Source organism: Ursus americanus, chromosome 6 (genome assembly GCF_024610735.1).
Source record: "Ursus americanus isolate L20-20 chromosome 6, mUrsAme1.1.p, whole genome shotgun sequence".
In the NCBI taxonomy this organism is placed as follows: Eukaryota; Metazoa; Chordata; class Mammalia; order Carnivora; family Ursidae; genus Ursus; species Ursus americanus.
The window spans coordinates 71,574,261-71,593,626 of NC_142132.1; the positions used below are offsets into that span (position 1 = coordinate 71,574,261).

Below are 19,366 nucleotides of genomic sequence, written 5' to 3' on the forward strand. Positions count from 1 at the left end.
CTTATGAGGAAAGTCAACTTCATAAAAATTAAAATGCTATTCATATGCTTTTTAGAAAATAAGACTGTCATTGCCTCACATTTGTGAGTCACGGGCACTATATACAATGTTAAGGCAAAATCACCTATGCGATGTTAGAGAAAGTGTATCTGATTTAATGGTATTACATCAAACGATGCTTCAAATTATCTAAGAATAAAGTAAGACAGGGTGAGTATGTGTGAAACTCTTCAAAATGTGACTTACCTAATAACAATTCACCAGCTGTCTCTCTAGATGGTGCAACGCTGATACATCTTCGATTCACTCTGTCAAAACATATTCAAAATCACTATGATTAAATATTTTGACCAATTTTAGAGAGTACAGTATAAGCTTTATTTATCTAGTAAAAGATTTCAGCACAGCAGACTAGAGTTTCAAAAGCATGAGATGTCTTGTCTAAACCCACATGAAAATATTATCTCAAATTTTAATGTTCTAGTAGAGGAGAAAATGAAATTTTTAGAGAAGGCTCATAACTCGTATGCCATGTATATAGAATATAGGGATTCAATTTTTTAAAAGAAACTTCAGTATTTTATATTTCCTAGTAATTAAGCAAACAGTGAGTCATGCCTCTGGTATTTTCAAAGACATGAAAGAATCCTTGTATTCTAGGAAAAACAGGGGATTTAGGCTCAGAAAAGATCTATTCTTTCGTCAAGTCACTCGCCTTCTTCAAGTCTCAGTTTTTCATCTATTAAATGGGCACGATGATAACTGCCACCACCATAACAATGATAATACTATCAATAGCTACCATATACTGACCCATCTGATACTCAACAATATGCTGATAGTTTGGGTATTATTATCTTGCTCATGTCACAGATACAGACACTGACACAGAGAGGCTAAGTAGCTTGCTCAAGATCAGATAGCTAGTAAGACGAGGAGCTAAAATCTGAACCTTTCATCACTGCACTAGGCTGGTTCTCGTGGACGCCACCAGCAGCGCTGTCTGTTTCACAGACCACTACAAAGACAGACGCATGCAGAGAATGGCCAGAGCACGAGGCCTGGAGCCCAATGGATCCACGCTATCGAAATGTCTTTTCCTTTTGGATTTTGGTCATTCAACCTTGTCCTCTCTTGAGCCACGTGTGTAGGACCTTTCTTAAAACCACAGCATTGGGGCGCCTGGGTGGCGCAGTCGTTAAGCATCTGCCTTCGGCTCAGGGCGTGATCCCGGAGTCCTGGGATAGAGCCCCACGTCAGGCTCCTCTGCTGGGAGCCTGCTTCTTCCTTTCCCACTCCCCCTGCTTGTGTTCCCTCTCTCGCTGGCTGTCTCTCTCTGTCAAATAAATAAATAAAATCTTTAAAAAAAGAAAATAAAAATAAAACCACAGCATTATCTGAAAAAAATATTACATAAACACTACAATAAACTATTAAACTCATTAACTCCTTCAACAAAAGTGAGAACATCTTGCAGATTCATATTTACCTTATAGACTCACTTGCAGCTTTGTCTTTTACAGTTGAAGAGAAAGAAGAATGAGTTTTATCTTCAAATAGGAAAGAAAGTGGTGGTTTGACCACATCTGTGGAGGAAAAAAGTACATATTGTATGTATGTAATGACTACAGTTATGTGCTACATTTGTACGTTGCATCAAGAGGTCATTATTACCTTCTGATTTCTGTCTATCCCGAAGGAGATACTTATTTGGAATAGTTAAGTAACATCTCTGTAAACGTCTCCTCTCTCGATTTGGCCCTTCTGTTGGATCCAATTGCCATGAAGTCGGATAGTAGAGGGGGTCATACCAGGCTGCTCTGCAAGTGCAAATAAAAGAATATTTTAAGGGGCAATTTTTGTAGTAGAAACCACATTTCTTAAGATGTTTAAAAATAAGTTCATATTTTATTTTATTTAAAAAATATTTTATTTATTTATTTGAGAGAGAGAGAGAGAGAGAGAACAAGCAGGGGAAGGGAGAGGGAGAAGCAGGATCCCCGCTGAGCAGGGAGCCCAATGTGGGGCTCGATCCCAGGACCCTGAGATCGTGCGCTGAGCCGAAGGTAGACGCTTAAGCGACTGAACAACCCAGGTACCCCAAAAATAAGTTCATATTTTAAATGAAAGAAAATAGTAGAACTACACTGAATATATTTTTAGAATAGACAAGAGGAAAAAAAAAATCACCCTGAATCCTACTACTCTAAACATACCAATTACTGGTAGAGAGTATTTTCTTTCATTTTTAAAAACTGTAGTTATAATTATTATGTATATACATTTCTCTATCCTTTCTTCTTCCATTGGACATATCTTAATCTTTATTTTCATCACTGAAAATGGCTGACTAATGCACAGTGTGGGTGCATTACAATGTATTTAACCCTATTACCATTATTATATATTTAGGTTGTTTTCAGTTCATTCACTAGTATAAATAATGCAGAGATGAAAACCTTTATGTTTATTGCCTTTCTATATTTGGAATATTTTCCTTAGGAGAGAATCACTAAAACAGGATAACTGGAGCTAGAAATAAAACGTTTATAGGACTCCTGACATATGCTGTCAGAGTGTACAATGCCATCAAACCTCTCACCATGGACTAGGTTACATTTCTTCCTGCTGTGGGTATTAGCACCTAAAAAAATGTATAATATAAAAGGTAAAATACAGTATTTAAAGGCTTTAAAAAATCAAATTAGACTCTAGCCATACTGAATATTTTTCTCTCTATTAATTTATTTGTCTTATGTGGAAGAGTGTATTCACATCTTTTGCTCAAACTTTTGGGATCTCACACTTTACTTTTAAGTTGGCATGAATTTTTAGAACTATAAAAAATTAACTCTTTGATATATTTGCTGAAAATAAATTTTCATGTTTTGTTGTTGTTGTTATAGTCGTTAAATACACTGGAAAAAATTAAAGCTCAAATCCATTTATTTCTTCTTGGTAGTTTCTTCTATGCTGTTTGAGCTTAGAAAGTTAACCATCTATCACAGAGTTGATAAATACCCTGTTTTCTTCTACTTTATAAACTTTATGAGTTTAATTCTTTTGTTCACCTGGAATTTCCTTTAGTGTCTAATGTTTAGTGCATTTTAGCATCCCCAAGTCATGCTAATCAGTTTTCTTAACCAAATTTATTTATTTATTTATTTATTGGTGGACCCACTTCCTTTATTTTTTTTTTTAGAGACTAGTACCTTAATTTTCCTCTTTTCATTATCTGTGATGCATCTTTTAAATTTTATTATTAAAGTCTTATCTAGAAAAAGATCTATTTCCCAACTATCCTATTTCAGTGATTTCTCTATTCTTCTGCAAAGATTATATTTTAAAATTAAAGCCAATATATAGATTTTATTATTTGGAAGAGCGAATATCTGTCTTCCTCATTATTCCTTCCCTTACCTCCAAAAATTAAAAAAAAAAAAGATTCTTATAGGATTATTGAAGATGAAATAAATCACAAGTGATTAAACAAAAAATATTTAAAGTAATGAAATAATGTTATGCATCTTTATTCCGAAATGAAAATAGTGTTTCACATTAAAATATAAAACTGTAATGCTGGACAACCTGAAATGTCCTCCCACTTTGCTTACCTATCATGCGTCAGCTGTTGAATAAGTTCCTGCCAGTGTCTGCTGGCACTCAGATCTACTTTATACATTCCTCTGATATGCTGGATCACCCTTTTTCTCTCAATTCCTTGGGAGAGAGACACTGCCTGGGTGATGTCTGCAGCAATTTTAGATATATCCTTTGATTTTGAGTCCAGACGCTGAAAGAGACTAAGTAAACAAACAAGACTGCCCGTAAGTTAAGCCCAAGCGGGCTGTTAAGCAGATACAAAAGCATGATACTGTAAAACTAAAGTATGTGTGAAGTCAAATGAAGTAAAAAAGGCATGACTTTTAGAATATATAAAAACCTACCTTTGTTGATTATTATTAACTGTTTTCTGCCAGGTGGCTTTATTTGTACCTTCTTCAGTTTCATATTTCTTTTGTTCCTAAAAGATTTGGATAATAATATGTAGTATAAAACATATTATTTATCATTTAATATTGGCACTGAGGCCAACAAACTAATTTTAAAACCAAATTAATAAAGGAAAAAAATACTGTCCTCAAGAGACCAGAATGTTAAAATACAATAACCACTTAAATAATGTTATAATTCCCCTTTGTTTCTACACAATTTGGGGCATGAAGTGAGGGTAGAATAGCTAACCGGGGTGCCTAACGTAAGGGGTTTGCATAGTCGCTTGCTTCCTTACTTTGCTTCAAGGCTGATGCTTCAACTTGCTTGTCACTATAAAAATCTTTCCTTCACTGAAAGCTATTGATAAAGGATAACGATGACAATAAAGGCTAAATGCTCCTTAGAATAAGCCTATTTATTCTCTCATAGTAAAAAAGTAATATAAAGTAAAAAAAATCATTTCAAATTTATTATCAATGATATTCTATAATAAAAAAAATTCTTTCATTCTTTAATTATGTTCAATGGGATCTCCTAAGAAAATTTGTCTTATGATTTCACTGACTCACCTCTTTGATCATTTTAATAAGGTCTGCTTTTGTTGTTGCACTGGGAGGGATGCACTTCTGCCCACAGAGTTTTAAAGCATTCATGAGCAGTTCCGCTGTGTCTAGTTCTTCCTCGGTCAGTTCATCTTGGTGATTATGTATCAACTCTGACAAATACAAAACTAACTTGGCTCCATGCTTTAAGAAAAAGAAACAATTTTTTTAAGTCATAAAGAATTTTTATTTCTTACATTTAAATTATTTAACAGTAATTAAGTTAAATTATATCACTAGATTTATTTGGTGGCATCTGGTTTGAATAAAGCAGCTAAAAGAGACCTTTTGGGAACAATCGCAAAGATTTGATTTTGCATTGGAAATACAGTGACATTAGCATGTAAGCTAATTTTGTTAGGTAAAATAATGTTACAGTTACATAAGACAATGTCTTTTTTTTTATTATATTATGTTAGTCACCATACAGTACATCCCTGGTTTCTGATGTAAAGTTCGATGATTTATTAGTTGCGTATAACACCCAGTGCACCATGCAATACGTGCCCTCCTTACTACCCATCACCAGCCTATCCCATTCCCCCACCCGCCTCCCCTCTGAAGCCCTCAGTTTGTTTCTCAGAGTCCATAGTCTCCCATGCTTCCCTCCCCCTTCTGATTACCCCCCCTTTCTTTATCCCTTTGAAAAAGATTTCTATAATTTACTTTAAAATACTTCAAAAAAGAAATGATGTCAATACGATAAAAATATTAACAACTGTTAAATCTAGGTGATGGTTATATGGTACTCATTATACTTTCCTCTATTTTTCTTTTTAGATTTGAAAATTTTCATTGTAAAAGGTAAAATAAAAAAGAAAAAGGAAGGAAAGTGAGAAGGAAAAGAAAAGGAAGGAAGTAAGCTTTCGGGGGAAAATTTTTGGAGAGGATTTGCTAAAGGAATACAGGAAATAAGGTTGGGATAAAGGAAAATAATTCTTAGTTCTTCTCATAGAAAAAAGGAACTGAAAGCGAAACTTTCCTTTAAACCTTCCAGGTAAGAGAATTATGCTTATTTATTCTTTCTCCTTTGATTTCTGCTTGGTAGAACAGAAGTTGGCAAAACTTCCAGAACAAAACCCTTTCCTTGGATTAGCTTGTAAGCAGTCATTATTCCCGAGGGAAAACTAAAGGTGAAAAACTCTAAAACCAGTGAGACGTCGGCGCCAGTTCTGTGTGCATGTCCAGAGAAGGGCTGGTTTAGGCCAGTCTTAAGAACTGCCCTGTAACCAAAATCAGAATGTTACTTAAGGTAATGACAACTGTCTTTCAGAGAGGAAGCCTAAACCAAACTTTGATTCATGATTTTTTAAGTGGCCCTGCCATGCCTCTAGATCTTACACCTAATTGTTATGTGTACACTCTGTAGTATTTAAACATTAATTATGCCAACAAGTGAAATATGCAGAATTTTGCTTTTTTAAAAATTTGCATTGATGCAAATATCACTGCATTTGGCTTTGTGACATTTTAAACTGTGAATCATATTAAATGTCAACAAATGAATTTGGAAGCTCTTACATTTTGGGTGGTATTTAAATTAACACATTGAATCACATCATGTCATTTCCCAAAAGCATAAGATGAACATATGCAATGATGAAAATAGCAAAGCTCAGTTTAATGCAACATTTTAAATTAGTCAGGAGACAGCTGCTTCCTGACCAAAAGAGAAAAATGAACAGACATTCTGTGAGTAAAAGGCCTGAAGAGTTGGCAAATAAAGAAAAATAGTAAATGACTAGACTATTTTCACATGTGTGTCTTAAAGGTAATGCTCTTGATATAATCGAAAAATAGTTTAGTATTCAGTGACATTCTAAAAATCATCTTGAAAAGCTATCAAAAATGTTTTTATTCATCCTGAATATCCAAAAGACACGTGATTTTCTTAGACACTGAAGTTGTTTCTAGAATCTCATCTCAACATCTGATCAACACTTTATTCATTGTACCTCCTGGGACTAGAAAAGGTGTTATTAGGGATGAATGCAAAAGAGGGAAAAGTCTTGTTTTCAGCCCTCAAAAAAACTGATCTAAGGAACTGAATCTATTAAACACAAATCCTTAGAAGATAATAAAATGCTAACGTGTGTGAAAATAATGTTTTCAGGGATGTGTCTAAGAATGAAGAGCTCTGAATGGGCTAAAGAGAGGGAGGAAGGTTTTGAAGGCGGGGAAAGGGAGCTGGGTGTATGGATAAACTGACAGAACAGGTATCCAGGCGGACAAGTAGAGGAGGGAAAGCACTTTGTGCAGAGTGGACAGCACGAACAGAGCAGCAGGTCAGTAAGAATATACAGGATGTGAAGAGGCTGCAAGAGACAAAGATGAGTCGATCTTGAAAAGAGGAGCCACAGACCAAGTGATTAATCAGACTCAAGTTATAACAACAGAAGAGAGGCACTGGGCTTTAAAAATCACGCAGATTACAAATGGAATACAGCTTGTAGGCAGCTCTAAGAAGGCACGAGAACATCTCTACATACTGCTATGGAATGATCTCCAGGATGTACTGTTAGTTGAAGAAAGTAAAGTGCAGAAGAGTGTGTAAAGTTCTCCTTCTTTGTGTTGAGAAGTGTTGGGGGGATAGATAATATATACACTGTATGTGTGTGTGCGCACAGATTTGCTTTTATCTCCCAAAGAAATAGTAATAAAAAAAGATGGTGACTTACAGGGAAAGAGATGGAATGAAGGGAGAGAAAGAGGTAAGAGCTAGAAGCTCTCTGAATGTGCCATGTTTCACAATTTTGATTTTGGCACCATGGAAACATTTTACATAATTTTTTTAAATTTATTTATTTGACAGAGAGAGAGACAAGCCAGCGAGAGAGGGCACACAGGCAGGGGTAGTGGGAGAGGAAGAAGCAGGCTCCCAGTGGAGGAGCCTGATGTGGGGCTCAATCCCAGAACAGGGGGATCACGCCCTGAGCTGAAGGCAGACGCTTAACGACTGAGCCACCCAGGCGCCCCAACATTTTACATAATTAAAAACAAAGTTAAACAAATAAAAACCCAATGGAATCCCTAAAAATAGAAAATGAATGCAAAAAAAAAAAAAAAAGAACATGACTATTTAGTTGGTGGCACAACTAAGTACAGAAAATTATTTGAAGTGTTTTTACAATAGAGTATTTTCATGGTGTACTCATAATGGTATCCTAAGAACAAAAGAATCATGAAGAAGTCTTAATCTGTTCACCGGGCTTATTATTAGTGATTATGTTGGTCATCTTATTTTGCAAATGTTTTATATATATATATATATATAGAGAGAGAGAGAGAGAAAGATAGCAAATAAGTAAGTATGCTAATGGGATCTGGAATCAAGATTATCAACATTAATAAAAGGAAATACAAATAAAAAAATCCAAGAAAGTGTGAAAATATCAGTAATGAACTCATGATTCACTTTTATTTCTAAAAAGATTTGTATATCGTAGCTTTGTCCACTATGCTGAGAAGAAATAACAACCAAATAGAAATGAGTGTTCCTAGTCCTTAGATTTGTAATTTCTAAATACCATTATCTTATGAAAAGGAAACAGGGGCTTCTTGAGGGAAAAGTCTGGCTCCCGATTCGGGAAGGAATGTGCAAGATGAGCCTGGGATATTCTTCTGTTCCAGAAAGCAAAGAAGTTAATCATATTAACTTGTTAAAAATTGAAAAGGCTATGTTAAAAGAACACAACAATTTGAATCTACAGAGGTGTTAATTTGAATATCAAATGGAATAACAACTGCAAAGGTTTGAAACTACTTTTGTAAAAAATATCGGAATTCATAATGATACCTCGAAAATAAAAATGAATACAAAAATTGGAGGTTGCTAGGGCACCAACTCATTATTCTAATAAACAGGAAAAAGAAACAAGCATTTATTTTGCCTTTCCTATACAGACATATTTTAGGATAGTCAAATAGTTGATAAGGGAATATTCTTCCCTACAGAAGAATCAGAGCTAATAGATGCTGGTGGAACGAGAAACTCTGAGAAATCACTATTTTGCAATTCCTAATGAAAAAAGTGGATCTTGGCAGCTATCATCAGCAGGGCTAAAACTATGAGGTTAAAGACTGAGGGTGAACTTTATAATGAATGGATCAGGCTGATATCGTCTCAAAAAGCAGGGCAACTAGACATTCTCTGTCTCCTGCTATGTTGTGATGGAAAATGCAAAGCACTCTTAATAAAGTAGTCTTTTAAAAAAACAAACCCAAAGCCAAATATGAAACCAGGAACCGGAATCTAGTCAGCCTTGAAACCTCGAGCCACAAGCATATCATCAGCTAAATCCAGTATGTGGGAAATCCTATACAACAAAAGACCCAGTTTCATCAGTAAATAGACATTTTAAAAATGACTGGGGAGGGTACTTGCCAGGGATTAAAAAGATTTAGCATATGTCAAACAAATGCAATGAATGGGCCTTGTTTGGATCCAGAATCAAGAAAACTATTACAAAAATTATAAATTATAATACACTGGGAAAGTTCATACACTGAGTATTAGATGATAATAAGGAACTGAGGTAATTATTGAATGTGACAAATTTTGTAGAAGTCCTTATCAGTCAGAGACATAGGTAAAGGATTTACAGGTAAAATGACATTTATTTCAAAACACTGCAAAGAAAAATTAAAGCTGGGTAATGGTCATGTGGGTCCTTGTTTGATTTCTCCCAACTTTTACGTATCTTTGAAAGTCTCCATAATAAACTTAAAAAAACCAGGCACTATAATGTGGTTTTGAGGTAGAAAGGAGGTTATTGTAGTGATCTGAGCAAGGGGCAAAATTCTGAACTAGGGTGGGGCAAGTAGAAAACAGTTAAAGATACCAAATAAATGACTGGCTTTGGCGATGACATGGTTTAAGGGAGAGAAAAAATTCAACCATGGATCCCATATTTCAAGCTGAACTCTGTATAGACACCACTGATCAAAGAGAAGGGAAGTCGGTGTGGGGAAGAGAGGACTGTCAACACCAGGCTGGGTTTTGGCGGATGGCAACTCTGCTGAGAATAAAGGCAGGAAAGAACATCCCTTCAAATTCTCAACAGAAGACCGTGGGCTGGATGTGCTTCTGCCATGGGAGAGGGAAGACAATGCCTTGAGGGCACCTAACAGAATCTTTTTTTTTTTTTTATAATGATTTTTTATTATGTTAGTCACCATACAGTACATCCCCGGTTTTCGATGTAAGGCTCGATGATTCATCAGTTGTGTATAACACCCAGTGCACCATGCAATATGTGCCCTCCTTACTACCCATCACCGGTCTATCCCATTCCCCCACCCCCCTCCCCTCTGTAGCCCTCAGTTTGTTTCTCATAGTCCATAGTCTCTCATGTTTCATTCCCCCTTCTGATTACCCCCCCTTTCTTTATCTTTCTTCCCCTACTGATCATTCTAGTTCTTATGTTCTATAGATGAGAGAAATCATATGATAGTTGTCTTTCTCTGCTTGACTTATTTCACTAAGCATTATCTCCTCCAGTGCCGTCCATGTTGTAGCAAATGTTGAGAACTCATTCTTTCTGATTGCTGAGTAATATTCCATTGTATATATGGACCACAACTTCTTAATCCAGTCATCTGTTGCAGGGCATCTTGGCTCCTTCCACGATTTAGCTATTGTGGACATTGCTGCTATGAACATTGGGGTGCATATGGCCCTTCTCTTCACTACGTCTGTATCTTTGGGGTAAACACCCAGTAGTGCAATGGCTGGATCATAGGGTAGCTCAATTTTTAACTTTTTAAGGGACCTCCACACTGTTTTCCAGAGTGGCTGTACCAACTTGCATTCCCACCAACAATGTAGGAGGGATCCCCTTTCTCCACATTCTCTCCAACAATTGTTGTTTCTTGCCTTGTCTATTTTTGCCATTCTAACTGGCATAAGGTGGTATCTCAGTGTGGTTTTGATTTGAATTTCCTTGATGACTAATGATTTTGAACATTTTTTCATGTGTCTGTTAGCCATTTGTATGTCTTCATTGGAAAAGTGTCTGTTCATATCTTCTGCCCATTTTTTGATTTGTTTATTTGTTTCTCGTGTATTGAGTTTGAGAAGTTCTTTGTAGATCTTGGATACCAGTCCTTTACCTGTAGTGTCATTTGCAAATATATTCTCCCATTCCGTGGGCTGCCTCTTAGTTTTTCTGACTGTTTCCTTGGCTGTGCAGAAACTTTTAATCTTGATGAAGTCCCATAAATTCATTTTGTCTTTTGTTTCTCTTGCCTTTGGGGATGTATCATGAAAAAGGTTGCTTTGGCCGATGTCGTAGAGGTTGCTGCCTATGTTCTCCTCTAGAATTTTGATGGATTCCTGTCTCACATCGAGGTCTTTCATCCATTTGGAGTTTATTTTTGTGTATGGTGTGAGAGAGTGGTCAAGTTTCATTCTTTTGCATGTAGCTGTCCAATTTTCCCAGCACCATTTATTGAAGAGACTGTCTTTTTCCCACCGGATGTTTTTTCCTGCTTTATCAAATATTAGTTGCCCAAAGAGCTGAGGGTCCATTTCTGGGCTCTCTATTCTGTTCCATTGGTCTATGTGTCTGTTTTTGTGCCAGTACCATGCTGTCTTTGTGATCACAGCTTTGTAGTACAGCTCGAAATCCGGCATTGTGATGCCCCCAGCTTTGTTTTTCCTTTTCAACAGTTCCTTGGAGATTCGGGGTCTTTTCTGGTTCCATACAAATTTAAGGACTATTTGTTCCAGTTCTTTGAAAAACGTTCTCGGTATTTTGATCGGGATAGCATTGAAAGTGTAGATTGCTCTGGGTAGCATGGACATTTTAACTATGTTAATTCTTCCGATCCATGAGCATGGAATATCTTTCCATCTTTTTATGTCTTCCTCAATGTCTTTTAAGAGTGATTTATAGTTTCTAGAATAAAGGTCCTTTACGTCTCCGGTTAAGTTAATTCCAAGGTAACGTATGGTTTTTGGTGCTATTGTAAATGGGATGGATTCCCTGATTTCTCTTTCTTCGTTCTCGTTATTCGTGTACAGAAATGCAACTGATTTCTGAGCACTGATTTTGTATCCCGCCACGTTACTGAATTGCTCTATAACTTCTAATAGTTTGGGAGTGGCTTCTTTTGGGTTTTCCATATAGAGTATCATGTCATCTGCGAAGAGAGACATTTTGACTTCTTCTCTGCCGATTTGGATACCTTTGATCCCTTTTTGTTGTCTGATTGCTGTTGCAAGGACTTCTAGTACTATGTTGAATAATAGTGGCGAGAGTGGGCATCCTTGTCGTGTTCCTGATCTTAAGGGAAAGGCTTCCAGCTTTTCCCCATTGAGAATAATATTTGCAGTAGGCTTTTCATAGATGGCTTTTATGAGATTGAGAAATGTACCTTCTATTCCTACACTCTGAAGGGTTTTAATCAGGAAAGGATGCTGTATTTTGTCAAATGCTTTTTCGGCATCGATTGAGAGGATCATATGGTTCTTGAGTCTTTTCTTGTTGATATGATGTATCACGCTGATTGATTTGCGAATATTGAACCACGCTTGCATCCCAGGTATGAATCCCACTTGATTGTGATGGATAATCCTTTTAATGAACTGTTGGATTCTATTAGCAAGTATCTTGTTGAGGATTTTGGCATCCATATTCATTAGGGAAATCGGTCTGTAATTCTCTTTTTTGAGGGGGTCTTTGCCTGGTTTGGGGATCAAGGTAATATTGGCCTCATAGAATGAGTTTGGTAGCTTTCCTTCTGTTTCTATTTTTTGAAATAGCTTTAGGAGAATAGGTATTATTTCTTCTTTGAATGTTTGGTAGAATTCCCCAGGAAAACCATCCGGGCCTGGAGTTTTGTTATTTGGAAGGTTGTTTATCACTGACTCAATTTCTTCATAATTAATTGGCCTGTTTAAGGAATCAATTTCTTCCGGTTTCAATCTTGGTAGTTTATAGGTTTCCAGGAAGGATTCCATCTCTTCCAGATTGCTTAGTTTATTGGCATATAGCTGTTGATAAAAATTTCTAATAATCCTTCCAATTTCAATGGTGTTCGTCGTGACCTCTCCTTTTTCATTCATAATTTTAATAATCTGGGTCCTTTCTCTTTTCTTTTGGATAAGTCTTGCCAGTGGTCTGTCAATTTTATTGATTCTCTCAAAGAACCAGCTTCTAGTCCTGTTGATCTGCTCTACTGTACTTCTGGTTTCTGCTTGATTGATTTCAGCTTTAATTTTGGTCAACTGCTTCCTTGTGCGTGGATTAGGCCTGTCCCTCTGTTGCTGTTCCAGCTTCTTGAGGTGAGAATATAAAAACTGCATTTTAGATTTTTCTATTCTTTTGAGCGAGGCTTGGATGGCTATGTATTTCCCCCTTAGGACTGCCTTTGCTGTATCCCATAGGTTTTGGACTGTTGTATTTTCATTCTCATTGGTCTCCATAAATTGTTTAATTTGATTTTTGATTTCCTGGTTTATCGAGTCATTCCTGAGCAGGATGGTTCTTAGTCTCCAAGTGTTTGAGTTTCTTCCAAATTTTTCCTTGTGGTTGAGTTCCAATTTCAGAGCGTTGTGGTCTGAGAATATGCAGGGGATAATTTCAATCTTTTGGTATCGGTTGAGACCTGTTTTGTGTCCCAGAACATGGTCTATTCTTGAGAATGTTCCATGGGCATTAGAATAGAATGAATATTCTTTGGTTCTGGGGTGTAGTGTTCTATATATATCTATGAGGTCCAACTCGTCGAGTATGGCATTCAAAGCCTTTGATTCTTTGCTTAGTTTTTGCCAGGGTGTTCTATTTCTGATAGTGGAGTGTTGAGGTCCCCTACTATTAATGTATTTTTATTTATATGTCTCTTTATTCTGGTTAAGAGTTGGCTTGTGTATCTTGCTGCTCCCCTGTTGGGGGCATATATATTTATAATTGTCATATCCACTTGTTGAATACTTCCCTTAAGAATAATATAGTGCCCTTCTGCGTCTCTAACTATAGTCTGTAGTTTAAAATCCAATTTATCTGATATGAGAATTGCTACCCCAGCTTTCTTTTGAGGTCCATTTGCGTGAAAGATGGTACTCCATCCCCTTACTCTCAGTCTGAATGCATCTTTGGGTTCGAAATGAGTCTCTTGTAGACAGCAAATGGATGGGTCATTTCTTTTTATCCAATCTGCAACCCTGTGGCGTTTTATGGGAGAATTTAAGCCATTAACATTAAGACTGAGTACTGAGAGATATGATTTTAATGATGCCATGTTGCCAGTAAAGTCTTTGTTTGTATTGGCTGTGACTTTCTATTCTGTATCACTCTTGGGGCCTTTTTACTTTTATAGAACCCCCCGTAATATCTCCTGTAGGGCTGGTTTCGTGGTTACGAAATTGGCTAGTGACTGTCGATTCTGAAATGTCTTTATTTCTCCATCAATTCTGAATGACAGCCTTGCTGGATAAAGGATCCTTGGCTGCATGTTTTTCTCTGAAAGAGCTTTAAATATGCCCCCCCAACTCTTTCTCTCATTCCAGGTCTGTGTAGACAGGTCTGACGTAATTCTGATGCCTTTGCCTTGGCACGTGAGAAATTTCTTTGCCCTGGCTGCTTTCAATACTGTATCCTTGGATCTCATATTTGCGAATTGCACTATGACGTGACGTGGTGTAGGTCTGTCATGGTTGAGCTTGGGAGGGGTCCTCTCTGCCTCTTGGACACGAATTTTTGTTTCCCTTGCTAGATTAGGGAAGTTTTCAGCTACAATTTGTTCAAATATCTCTTCTAGACCTCTGTTTTTCTCCACCCTCTCGGGGATGCCGATGATTCTAACATTGGATCGTTTCGTTGAGTCAGTAATCTCCCGTAGCCAACATTCGTGGGCGTGGATTTTTTTAAGACCATCTTCTATTTTTATTTTTTCCTCTATTAACCCATCCTCCAATTCACTAACCCTTTCCTCCGCTTCGGTGACCCTGGCCGTCAGAGCCTCTAGTTTTGCCTGCATTTGGCTCATAGAATTTTTAATTTCTGTCAAATTCGCTCTCATTTCCGCCCTTAGGGATTCTATATTCTCAGTAATATTTTCCTGAATACTTTTTTCAAGTCTACTCATTATCTTGACCATTGTTACTCTGAATTCCATTTCTGATAATTTGGTTACATCCATATCCGTTACTTCTGTGGCAGAGGCCACAGACTCACTGTCTTTTCTTTGCTGGGGGGGCTTCTCCTTCTTGTCATTTTAATGAGGGGAGGTTGCGGGGTTGTCCAGAGCCCAAAATTATTGACTGGGTCCCAGGCTGTGCCCCTTGTTTTATAGGGATCTTAGAGATGTGGGCTTCTTCTATAAAGATTTTATTTATTTATTTATGTGGCAGCCAACCAGCGAGAGAGGGAACAGAAGCAGGGGAGTGGGAGAGGAAGAAGCTGGCTCCCAGCCGAGGAGCCCGATGAGGGACTCCTTTCCGGCACGCCAGGATCACGCCCTAAGCCGGAGACAGGCGCTCAATGACTGCGCCACCCAGGCGCCTCGGGTTGTGGGCTTCTTGATTTTTCAGCCTGCCTTCTGGGGGAGGGGCCTGCCGCGCCGATACTCAGGCAACCCTGTTTGGTTAGAGTCTCCGTGTCCCCTGCGAGGGAGGATGGGGATGGGCACTCTCTGAGCCGGTATTTCCAGGCTTTTGTTCTGTGGCGGCTTTCCCTGGCGGCCGGCTATGCCTCTTCTGAGGGTCAGAGCAGCAGAGGCTGCATTGTCGCAGAACAGAGGGATTGCGGCCCGTTCTCCACTGATGTTCTGGCCACTTTAACTCTATTACTGTTGGTGCTGCTCAACCCTGCAGTGTCCCGGGATGTGCGCACCAACTCGCGACCCTGCCCTCACTTCCAGGGCTGGCGCGTCTCTGTCCTTTGTGTTTCTAATGCCGCCAGCCACTGGCCGCCCCGTGTCTGTCCTTTGTGTTTCTAATGCCGCCAGCCACCGGCCGCCCCGCCTGCTCCCGGGTCTCCCGGTCTCAGTCTATGCCCGGTGAGCACACCTTGATTCCGGAGTTTTGTGAGAAGCCTGGTGGCGCGCGCACCCGGTTCAGGGTCTCAGTCTGCTGTTTCGCGGGTGCCGACCGCGAGTCCGCCCGCTCCCCCGTGCAGGTGGCCCGCCAGCCGCCAGCCGCCCGCCGCCCCGTGCGCGCTCCGGGAGTTCCCGGTCTCAGTCTGGATCCCCTGAGCACACCGGGATTCCGGTGTTCCGGGAGATGCCTGGTGGCGCGCGCGCGTTCACGGCTCACCGGTCTCAGTCCGCTCTCTCGCGGGTGCCCTCTGTGAGTCCGCCCGCTCCCCCGTGCAGGTGGCTGCCGCTTCCTGGCGCCCAAACGCAGCGGCTCCCTCCCCCTTCCGTTTATCTTCCGATATCTGTGCACGGTTTACAGCTCCCCTCTTCGTACCTCAATACTCAGCGCTGGAGATGTTCATTTGTAGAGATCCAGATGCATCATCCTGCGTCTCAGGCTGATTCTGTGGTTATTTAGGCTGGTCTGGTACCTATCCAGCTCGACTCAGGGGACCGGCTGAAAAAGGGGTCCCCTACTCCTCCGCCATCTTAACTCCCTCTCCCCCTAACAGAATCTTAATAGCAGAGAGAGCATCACTTCAAAACTATAACCCTTTGGTTCTTAATACTATTTATCTGCATTTCCCAGGTATTAAAAGGGATGCCTATCTGTCTGTATCACGTATTACTGTATTTATAGGGGTATAATTTACATACGGTAAAGCATATAGATATTAAGTGTTCATTTCTGAGTTTTGACAACTGTATACATCCATTTTACCACTACCCAAAATAAGATATAGTACATTTTTATTGCCCCAGAAAGTTTCCTAATGCCCCTTTCCAATCAATTCACCTTCTCGCTTCCCCCTTCCTCATGGACACAACTACTGTCCTGAATTCTATCACCATGTCTTAATTCTACCTGTTCTTAGACTTCATATGAATAGAATCAGAGAATATGTGCTCTTTTATATTTTGTTGTTTCTTTTCTAACGCAATGCTTTTGAACTTCATCCATAACGGCAGGTGTATCAATTGCTTGTTTCCTTTTATTGTTGTATAATAGACTATTATATATATAATAGTCTATTATAGTCTATATATTTGGTTATACATTCTCTTGTTGATTGACATTTGGTTTATTTCCAGTTTTTGGCTATTAGCAAAAAGGCTGACATGGATATTCTTGTACAAGTCTTTTTATGGACATATGGTTAATTTCTCTTAGGTTAATACTTAAAAATGGAATTTTAGGTTCACAGGTTAAATGTATATTTAATTCTAAAGAACACTTTAAACTGGTTGTACCATTTAAACTCTCCATCTATCACTCTTTAAGTGTTAGAATTTAGACTCTGAAATTCTTTCAAGTATTTTGATTTTGATCATTCCAAATGATCAACACATTTTTTAAAATGTTTTAACTTACTATAAGCATTTTAAAAAATATAATGTATTGTTTGAGCTACTTAATTTAGATGTTTTATGGATTAAATATAATGCTTTTAAAAAAGAAAACACTTGAAGATTTAGCTAAAAAAGCTACAAAGGATCTTATAAGAGCTCAGATACAGAATTCTTAATATCAGCACTGGAAGAAGGAATGGGAAATAAACAAAGAGATCAACTTGAGTCTGGTATGGAGCATCTGAAGAAAGACCTCAGGAGATACTTGTTTGGTATGAAAACTATGTTTAGGATGTTTGGCATGAAAATAGAGTTTATCTTCAGTTCTCGTTTTGTTCAATTTTATACTTCACCACTACTTTTTACTTATGAAGTGTTGAGATACTTACTTGCAGGGATGGGCTAAGACAGTCTCGCAGTATTTCCTGATGATTTGGTTCACGAACTATTTCGAAAATTTGCTTTCTCTCTTGAGAAGAGTGCGCCGGTGACAAAATGTGCACTAGGAGTCTGCCAAGCTGCATTCGGAAGGTTTCCTTACAGGACCATAAGATTTTAGGCCACTGCTGCTTGGTACCACTGGTTTTACTTGAACCCTTCAATCAGAACAGGAATGAATTAGGATCCGACTTCTCAAGCAATAATACACTAACCTCTCTACACAGCCCTAAAGAAGATCACAGGCCATGTTTTACTGTAAATTGCTTTTTTAGTAGTAGAAATTAGAATGACATATATCTCCCTATAGAATGGGTGGTTATAAAAGACAGACATATACCGACGTTTATAGCAGCATTGTTCAAAACAGCCAAGAGGTTAAACAATCCAAATGTCTACTGATGGATGAATGGATAAACAAAATGTAGTATGTACATAGAATGGAATATTATTCAGCCTTTAAAAGGAATGAAGTTCTGATACATACTTTAACATGGATGAACTTGAAAATAACATGCTAAATGAAACAAGCCACATAAAAAAGGACAAATATTGTATGAAATATTGTATTGTATAACTTATATGTGGTATCTAGAAAGTTAAATTCAAAGAGACAGAAAGTAGAATAGCGGTTATCAGGGGCTGGGGGAGGGGGGTATGAGGAGTTATTATTTAATGGGTACAAAGCAGTTTGGGATAATGAAGAAGTTCTGGAGATGGGGAATGGTAATGGTTGCACAATAATGTGAATGTACTTATTAGCACCACTGAATTATACCTTTAAGATGGCTAAAATAGTGAATTTTATATTATGTGTATTTTACCACACAAAAAGAGAGAGAAGGGTTAAGAACCTAAGGTCATTTAAATTACCTAGGGCTTAGAAATTTTAAGCTTAAAAAAATAAAAAAGAACCACCAAAAAACAACAGTAGATTGATTGATTTTCCAATACAAAAGAGAAGGAATCATAATGAAGAACTAATGTTAAAACACGGAGTATAACAGTCACAAGAATTGCATAAAAACTGACAGCCAATATTCCTTAATAAGTAACCAAATAAATGGCTTCAACTGTGGCCCAACTAAGGCTAACTCAATCCTGATCAGATCTCCTGTATCTGGTTTGAAACTGGAATCAGTACATTTTAGAATTTATTCCGAGTTTTGGAAATGGCTCTCCAAATTACCGCCAGTCCTAAGGGCCCTGTGTAAATCATTCAGCTCTAAGTAAAACCTGCAGACACCAAATCTAGTTTAGATTTAGAGATTGGCAGAATCGTGATTCATGAGTGCCACTAGAATTAGATTGACTTTGGGTATCTATGAAGTGTATTGACTGATTTGTTCCCTAGGATCAACTGTAAGTGACCCACAGAAATCCAAGTGCATCAGTGATTAATGAAGCCTGATACTTGTTAGTATTCTGTACATAATTTTGAAGGTGTTAAGATACGCTTAAGCCAAGATCTAACCTTTATAATAATTCAAGAGTAAGTAGACACATAAAACCCTACTCCTCTTGTGTGAATAAACATGTCCCATGCAATTAATTTACTTACGATAGATACTTTGAATCCTTCTACCAGATATGTGAGTATCTCCTTCTGAAATGGATTGAAAATGGAAGGCTGTTCATGATGAACATCTTCTTCAGAAATTTCAGTCTGGGAAACTGAGATCTTGCTTTGAGTTGCATTTTCTGGAGTACTCAAAACGTCAATAACATCTGGATTAAACTCTGAATTAAAAGAAGAATAAACAATTAGTCACATCACTGATGCCTAGCCTTTACAATGGTAATGAAGCTGGTAAAAGTAATCTACGTAATTACTAATTCAGTTGTCACACTATAAATGTGTAGCAAGTGTATTAGGTGTAGAAGATAACAATATAATAGAG

The 19,366-nt window shown here is 38.0% G+C and overlaps 1 protein-coding gene across 3 annotated transcripts in view; it reads right to left on the bottom strand.

Annotated features, from left to right (window-relative positions):
• Nucleotides 1–19,366, bottom strand: part of LYST (lysosomal trafficking regulator) — a 202,315-nt gene that overhangs the window by 56,029 nt on the left and 126,920 nt on the right. For all 3 annotated transcript variants that reach the window (XM_045783612.2, XM_045783611.2, XM_087863139.1), the window contains 8 exons: nucleotides 19,027–19,205; nucleotides 17,417–17,623; nucleotides 4,566–4,742; nucleotides 3,948–4,024; nucleotides 3,615–3,803; nucleotides 1,675–1,820; nucleotides 1,490–1,586; nucleotides 247–308 (listed from right to left, as the gene is read on the bottom strand). In XM_045783612.2, the coding sequence (XP_045639568.2) occupies nucleotides 247–308; nucleotides 1,490–1,586; nucleotides 1,675–1,820; nucleotides 3,615–3,803; nucleotides 3,948–4,024; nucleotides 4,566–4,742; nucleotides 17,417–17,623; nucleotides 19,027–19,205 (1,134 nt within the window). The remainder of the gene's footprint in view (nucleotides 1–246; nucleotides 309–1,489; nucleotides 1,587–1,674; nucleotides 1,821–3,614; nucleotides 3,804–3,947; nucleotides 4,025–4,565; nucleotides 4,743–17,416; nucleotides 17,624–19,026; nucleotides 19,206–19,366) is intronic.